The 8,553-nt window shown below is 37.7% G+C and overlaps 1 protein-coding gene across 1 annotated transcript; it reads right to left on the bottom strand.

Annotated features, from left to right (window-relative positions):
• Nucleotides 1-7,556: 7,556 nt before the first annotated feature.
• On the bottom strand, nucleotides 7,557-8,288 carry LOC109422789 (general odorant-binding protein 99a). The gene is made up of 2 exons (XM_019697673.3): nucleotides 8,132-8,288; nucleotides 7,557-8,069 (listed from the first exon to the last, which is right to left on the bottom strand). The coding sequence occupies exons 1-2, from the start codon at nucleotides 8,168-8,170 to the stop codon at nucleotides 7,692-7,694; spliced, it is 417 nt and encodes a 138-aa protein (XP_019553218.2). The 5' UTR covers nucleotides 8,171-8,288; the 3' UTR covers nucleotides 7,557-7,691.
• Nucleotides 8,289-8,553: the final 265 nt, after the last annotated feature.

The raw sequence follows: 8,553 nt of genomic DNA, 5'->3' as shown, positions 1-8,553 counted from the left end.
TGGTTGAGGACTCGTCTAGAGCAGTGGGCTTTCTCGCGGCCTAGCCGGTCCTAATTAGATAATCCTTTGTTATTCGATGTAATTCTTTCGTACCACGCGTAATAATAACCAGTAGTTTTGTTACTTGGACCTAACTGCTAACTGTGTTAATTTTCATTTTGTGAGAAGAAGGTGTTTTCCCGTTTAAATGTCCTACAGTTGGTGTTTCGTCATTTCGTTCTCTGGTCAGATGGCCAAATAATTCTGGCTTGGATAAAACGATCTGCACATCGACACAAGGTTTTCGAACGCAATCGTATCGCCGAAATCAACAGTAAAACAGCAGAACATCAATGATGCTACAATTGAACCACGGAGAACCCAGCGGACATCGTTTCCAGAGGATTACTACCGAAAGACTTGCGCAAAAAAGTCTGTGGTTGAACGGCCCGTAATTTCTTTCGAGCGTTGAGTACGGAGCAGAGGCCATCGTAGACATCCCCGAATATACAGGGGATAAACAAAATGATCGGGGCAGGCAAAATTTTCACTTTTCAAAAAATGTTCGAATAGTTGTAACTTTTTGAAAAGTGCATCGAAAAATCTGAAATTTTCACTGTAAGTTGAATAATTAGTTGTGTATCGATGATCCAATTTTGGAAAAGATCGGGTTATTCTGTACGAATCTATAAAGATTCTAGGAAAAGGTATAATTATCCGATAGTCAACTTTGAGCTGTTATATCTCCGGATGCAATAAACCGAATGCAATGAAATTTTGACCATTTATGACTTACATAATGAGCTTTGAAAAAAATTTGACTTGACTTGAAATTATTAACAAGTGACAAAATTATAGCGATTTAATTTATTTTATGATTTTTCAGAAAATTGGTCTATTTTTAATATGCATCCCATTACTTTTTCAATTCATTACCGGTTATGTTGTTACTTTCCATCAAAACATATTCATATACAAGTCAATTAAAGGGAATTTAATTGAACTATAATTAGAATCTTGAATTTTGAAACGATGTTGAAGTTTTGGAAAATTTGGTGTTCTATTAGAAAAATAGTCTAATCGTTATAATTTGTTTCCGTGTGAACAATTTTAGGTTATGTCAAAAGTTTATCAAAGCTTATTATAAAAGTCATGAACGCTCAAAATGTCATTGTATTTGATTCATTGAATCCGGAGATATAACAGTTCAAAGTTAGCTATCGAATAATTTTGTCTTATTCTAGAATCTTTATAGCTTTGTACAGAATAGCCCGATCTTTTCCAAAATTGGACCATCGATACACAACTAATTGATCAACTTACAGTAAAAATTTCAATTTCTCGATGCACTTTTCAAAAAGTAACAACTATTTGAACATTTTTTGAAAAGTGAAAATTTTGCCTGTCCAGATCATTTTGTCTATCCCCTGTATGCTCTCCGAAATAACATAAATAAAAGGGGGTAACTTTGATAGTTTTCAGCGAATTTTCTCAATATTTTTACATGTAACAGTATTTCCCCGAGTTTTATATTTTTAAAATAAGTACTGGGGTATCAGTTATCAATTGCAATTAAAAGATTCGATAATCTGAAATATTTTGGCTAACTTTTAGTTTTTCATATAACCGAAAATCAGATTTTCATTTTGGGGTAACTTTGATAATGCCCTAAAAACACATCAAATCTCAAAAAAATAATCACAGATTGAAATATTAGGAGTATGAACATGATAAGAGAAAGCTTGTGGAATATATTAGATAAATTTTTACACGGAGACAAATTTCGTTCGTTTGAAACAAAAATATTCATGTTTATACGGTAAACTGATAAAATATTTAAAACTAAAATATTAATTTTTAAAACCAACTCAATTACATATTGATTTCTACAATACCCATTGAAGAGCCCCCCGTTCCGCCGTCGAGAACATAAACAAAACTCTCAAGTTCCAGCTGCAGCACCAAACAAGATTTCCTCTTGCAAACAAAGTCAAGTTTCACCAAAAGTTTCCAAGAAATGCCATTGATTTCGGGAGCGTATGTTATCTACATGATGTTGGCATTGAAAGTGCCACGGGGGAAGTGGGTTTTCCTAGAGAAGGAAATGATTTTGTAAATTTAATTGGGAAATAATATTTCCGTAGGGCCGGCCTGCCACAAAAAAAAACAAAAATTTTTACATTTGTTTCTAGCATAACCTGTCAGAAGATGCATGTTTGTTTCAAAAATGGATTGAATTTGCTTCAAATGTGACGTTCGATTTGCTCCAAACAGTTTTATTTTTGTTGCCAGAACAAATTGACAATTTATTTGAGTTTAACTGAAATATTTTTGATTTTACCATGCTTTTTTCTGCGTGTATATCAAAACATTGATTTTTTTTACTAAATTCTACATATAAAAATAAGTTTGCGGAGTATTGAGTGCAAAACACAATTAATTTAGCTATCAAAAATTCATTATCTTTGTAATAATAAATGCTTAACGGTATATCAACATATGATTACATGCTATTCATGGTTAGTTTTATTTTTTTGGGTAATTTTTAATGTTTTATTAACAAATTTTGAACAACACCTGTTTATCTACACGGAGAAATCAAACTACCTAATTTTTGGGTCGATTTTACTCAAAGCTGAGTATATCGAATGAACTAGTTACCCAAAATTAGGTTGTTTTCCCTCTTTCCCTCACCGATGTTGTCAAAAACAAACAGAGATGCATCTACCCAACGGGGGTCCTTGAGCCCAATAAGCCAATTTTGGATAAATGTAGGTTTACTCAAGTTTGGGTTGAATGAGGGGGGGGGGGGTCTTGGGTTGAATTTACCTACTCTTAAGTAAATGTTTTTGCTGGAGGTGAAGGCAATTTACCTAGTGTAAGTTTAATCGATTTACTCAAAATTGGCTTATTGGGCCGAACTATGGGATTGCGTCAAAAGAACTCAATTTTGGGTAGTTTGGCGGCTCCGTGTACATGAAATTACGAGGGCATTGCATACTTTTAGGCGTTTACCAATGTATGGAGATTAACCCATATCCGCCCAGCGTCCTATTTATAGGACAGATGCCCCGAACGCCCAGCGTCCTATAAATAGGACATTCCTTTTGATGTGAATATCTCCAGAATTATCCAAGATTTTAGAATACTTTCTTCAGAGAAGATGTTCTCCACACCCATACCTTGGTCATAGTGAACAATATAGTTTGTGATTGGTCCACGAGGTGGCGTAAACGATGCTGCAAAGAATGCATATTGTCACAATCTGTGAGCATCATTTCCAATGCGAAAAAAAAAATATTTCCCTGGAATCTTGACAATGGTTAACAATTTACAGTTCATTTCTTCGGCAGAGTTGTTAATCAATACATACAAAAGTCGATGTATGTATAATTGTATGTTTATATGCTTGTATGTTTATATGTTTGTATGTTTGTCTATTTGTATGTTTATATGTATGTACATACGTATGTATATATGTATGCCGGAACATAGGCATAACTCTGAAATGCGTCAAGAAATTTCAATCAAATTTGGTATACACATTCCTTAGGATGAGGAGGTGGCAGCAGGGGTACTGAAATTCAAGATGGCGGCTTATGGGCTGTTCATAAACCACGTAGACCTACACGTAGACCAAAATTTGGCCATCTTAGAGCCCCCTCCCCCCTCGTAGACTTTTGTCCATACAAAAAAATTGAAATTTGCATGGAGCGTAGACTTTGGTCAGACCCCCCCCCCCCCCCCCACTTCCCCGAAAAAGTCTACGTGGTTTATGAACGGCCACTTATGTTCCAAGATGGCGGTGAAAACTCCAGAATATATGCTTTTTAACGGCAATACTCCTTCGGATACTATGCAATATGGGTATCTATCGATCGGGCTTCACAAGTAGAACTAAAAAATGATTATCCGACGCCATTTTGAAATTCAAGATGGCGGACCATATCCAAGATGGCGGCCATGGAAGAGTAGTTTGATCTATAATACCATGCAATATGGGTATCTATCGATCGGGCATGATGAGTAGAAGTCGAAAGTCGATATTGAACGCCATTTTGAAATCCAAGATGGCGGACCATATCCAATATGGTGGCCACGGAATGGGAGTTTGAGCTATTCTACCATGCAATATGGGTATCTATCGATCGGGCTTCATGTGTAGAAGTCAAAAATCGATATTTAAATCCATTTCGAAATCCAAGATGGCGGACCATATCCAAGATGGCGGCCACAGAATGAGAGTTTGAGCTATGATAACATGCAATATGGGTATCTATCGATCGGGCTTCATAAGTAGAATTCAAAAATGAATATCCGACGCCATTTTGAAACCCAAGATGGCAGACCATATTCAAGATGGCGGCCGCGGAATAGTAGTTTAACCTATAATGCCATGCAATATGGGTATCTACCGATAGGGCTTGATAAGAAAAAGGGTGGAGGATCATGGTAGATGGTAGGGTAGCGGGTAGGATAAACGGTGGAGCAGACGGTCGGGTAGAGTTTGGGTGAAAGATAAAGTAGAGGGAGTGAAGTAGAAGGTTAGGTTAGAGGATAGGGTACACGGTAGGGAAGAGGGTAGGCTAGAGAGTAGGGTTGAGGGTAGGAAAAATGTTAGAATGGAGAGTAGGGTAGACGGTACGATTAAGCACAATATAGACTAGAGGGTACGGTAAAGAATAGGGCAGTGGTTATGGTAGAGGATAGTTTAGAGGGTAGGGCAGATGGTAGGGTTGAAGGTTATGATAGAGCGTAGGATAGAGGGTTGGAACAGACGGCAAAGAAGACAATAAGGTAGAGGCTAGAGAGTAGGGTGAAGAATTGAACTGGGATTAGATGAACTGTGGTTCTTTTATGAGATACCTTCAGAAATTCTTTCCAGCATTTCTCCAGGCATTCCTTTCGAGAATCTTCTCAGGTTTATTTCCGAGATTCCTTCAGGTATTGCTTCCGAGATTGCTGTACGGATTGCTCCGGAGTTCTCTTCAGGGATTTTTGCAGGGGTTGCTTAGGAAAATCCTGAAAAGATTCTTTTATTTATTCTTTTCTGCATTCCTTCAGGGATTTGTGCTGGAATTCCTTCAAAGATTCCTTCCAGGATTATTCCTTTTTCCTGTTGTTTCTTAAAGGATTCCTCCCGAAAAAATATGAAAAAAATATATGTTTCTCCCAAATTTGATTTTCAGGCAATCCTAGATCATAGAGACATCTTCTATGGTTCTTAGCTGGAATGCCTGCTCAGCTTCTGGCCGGCATTCTTGTCATGATCTCTCTAAGGATTCCATGAGGTATTCTTTACGGGATTGTTCAGGAATAACTTCAGGGATATCTGCCAGAATTGCTTCAGAAAATCCTGAAGGTTTTTCTTTTAGATATTTGAACCAGCATTCTTTCACGGATTTCTTCTGGAATTACTTCACAGATTCATTTTAGTATACTTTCAAAGTGTTTTGTCGAAACATATTCTGAGAATCCTAATGGAACTCTTTCTACGAGCCGGGATTTATACAGCAATTCCTTCTGGGATTTCATCTGTGATTATTTCAGGCATTCCTACCAAGCTTTCAGCTGAGATTCCCTCAGAACTCTATCAGATATGCCTCTCAGAATTCCTTCAGTAAATCCTCCCGGGATTTCTTCAGGGATTTCTACCGGGAATTTTCTTTACCCCCCCCCCCCCCCCCTCAGCGTTATGTTTTTCAGACTTTTGTACTTAAATCTAAATTTCAATTGGTAGATCGAATAAAATTGAATTTTTGGGTAGTTCATCATTTTTCATGTAGCCGAAAGACACATTATCTTTTCGATGTAACTTTGATAGTGCCCACAATAACACCATAAAACCCACACATTGTTCACGACTGAAAAATGATGGAGTGGTACAAACATAAATAGAGAAGCCGTGTAAAGTATATCTGGTTTTAATTTTATATCAAAAAATGGAATGATCATGAACCTGGGCGTGTTAGTGGAATACCTGTAAGTACGAGATACCGAAGACGACCTTATAGTTGAGGTCGAAATACGTATCTGTCAAAAGATACAAATTAAAAAGTACAGTACTTAACACGATTTTCTTTTTAAAACATGCAAAATTACTGAAAAGTTTACGTATGGTGAGTACGTAAAGAGAGTTTGTGGGGTGCTGAAGGAAAAACTCAATTTATTAGAAATGATTATCTGTGTAAAATCTAACTTCTACAGTATTTTAACGTTTGTTTATGCTACACATAGTGAGATCTCTTTTTTTGATTTGTTAAAAAATGAGAAATGTTGAACACTGCAGTCGAAATTACATAAAATTAGAAGAACCATGCATTGCATACTTTTGGGCGTTTATCGAGTTATATTTTTACCCCAATTTAAAAGTCCTTTTTCTATTTTTTTGAGTGGTTATCATCTCTCTCACTTGTTTAGAGCTGTATTGTATCTATACGGATCAGAATATAACGATAGCGTAGAATTTGTGCTGAAATAGAACTCGGGAAAATTATTAGATATTGAGGACCTACAATGAAGATTTTTTTTGGAACTACACCATAGACTTCCATTTTTTTCGTCAAATTATGTTTATTTTATTGGAACTCGACCGTTGATAACAAATTTATTTGAAGATTTAAATTGTGAGACACCTTGGGCGTTAACGGGTTAATATCCCAATTTACAAAACTGCTTCAATTTCGTAAAAACACACTTCGTTAAGAGATTCAAGGCCAGATTTGGAATGTGATGAATCTATCGAGAATAAAAGTTCATTTATTGAAAAAATAGTTTTAACGAAGTCGTATAGCAGATTGTTTGAAGGGGTTGATAAATGACAAAAATATCAACAATTGTTTTGCCCAAAAAGTTGTATATAAACTAGATTTTAATGAAAATTCGTCTTAGATGAACTTTAATAAGTATAGAATTGATTAACGTTTACCTTTTTCTTAACTAGTTGAAGGAATCATAGTTATAAGATAAATTACACAATGCCTGCCGCACTATCAAAGCTACCCGCATTATCAAAGATACCCCGTTTTACGGTACTAGAAATACTCAGCGGTAGTACTTACATTAACAGTTGCCTGCATTTATAATTCATGCATTGTGGCATCAAAGGTGGATCGCTAACGATGAGCTTCATTGTTGATGTCACCAACAGCTGATAACGACAAAAATTCGGGATCGAAAGCGGAGATGGGACAATTGTATTCTATGCAGGGATGGAAACGAAATACGATGGACGAGGACTCATCAGGACATCGCGACAACGGCAGATCCAGAGGCTCATGGTGACACAGATCAGATAAAATAAAAGAAGTCGATATGGGCAACAAGTCAAGATGATCGCGGACAAACCTTTCACGGCATCCTTTTGTGTCACCATATGTGTACAGAACTAAAAGATATATATTTATCTACCACTTTCACAATAAAACTGCCTTTCCATCAAATTTAGGCAAGAACTTAAATGATCACGAGAACCTAAAGGTGAATGTATCGATAAGAATCAATGATTCCAAAATCAATTAAAAAATGAAAAACAAATCATAACAAACGATTATTTTTACCACTAGTATAAACACTGCTTTCAGTAATCTTATCAACAAAATCACTTTATTTATAAATTTTCCTTTTCGCATACAACTGCACACTCTTACTGCTCAACTGCACACTCACAATATCACCGCAGTCTATGCAACATCAGCAACCGCCCAGTTCCCTCAATCTTTCTTGATGCTAGCCTTGATCAGCGACAGGTTGTTCTTCTGGAAGCACTTGAATCCGCGGAACGCCCAGTGGCAGGCGTTGTTGTCGGTGTTCTTGTCCACGCACTTCATCACTTCGGTGCGGACCTCCTCGCCATCGCGGCCATGGGCCAGCTGCAACACCAGGTTGTCAACCAGGGGACCCTCGGTGTCGTCGAACAGCTGCATCTTGTTGAACACGCACTTGATGTAGCACATGGTGGTGTCGTCCTCGGGGAACTCCCACTTCTTGAATTTCTCCACGTAGTCGGCGGGTACGCTCAGCGACGAGACACACTCGTTACGGAAGCGTTGCAGATCCTCCGTGGTGGACACGGTAAAGTCGGCAGCCACCTGTTTCAACGAAGGAATTGTGAATCTACTGTGTGTACTGTTGGTTTCCAGTGAATACTTACCACTGCGATCACAGCAAATACGGCAATGAATAGTTTCATCTTGATGCTTGGTGTTTTGGGGAGACTCCCGAAGGTATGTGCGACGATCAACGGTGTGTGAAGAAGAAATTGGAACTGATGCCGGGTAGTGGTCGGGCCTGTTGCTTTTATATCGATCCGAACCCGCGCCACTATGGATGGCGTCCTATGTGACTATGTTGATAATTCTGAGCCCAAACATACGATCATATGGTGGTTCATCGCATCGCCGTCATTCGTCATGGTCTACCTTTTGTGTGTGGTGCGGTACTTCAATTTAAACTTATTCACATAGAGAGAGAAAGTAATGCTTCCAGAAGCGCTGATTATCGCGAAGGGAACCGTAGGAATGAGGAGCGATAGTTGGGATGCTCAATTTTTATTTGGTTAACATTCAACATTGA

Source organism: Aedes albopictus, chromosome 1 (genome assembly GCF_035046485.1).
Source record: "Aedes albopictus strain Foshan chromosome 1, AalbF5, whole genome shotgun sequence".
In the NCBI taxonomy this organism is placed as follows: Eukaryota; Metazoa; Arthropoda; class Insecta; order Diptera; family Culicidae; genus Aedes; species Aedes albopictus.
This window is presented reverse-complemented; position numbering and strand designations above follow the sequence as displayed.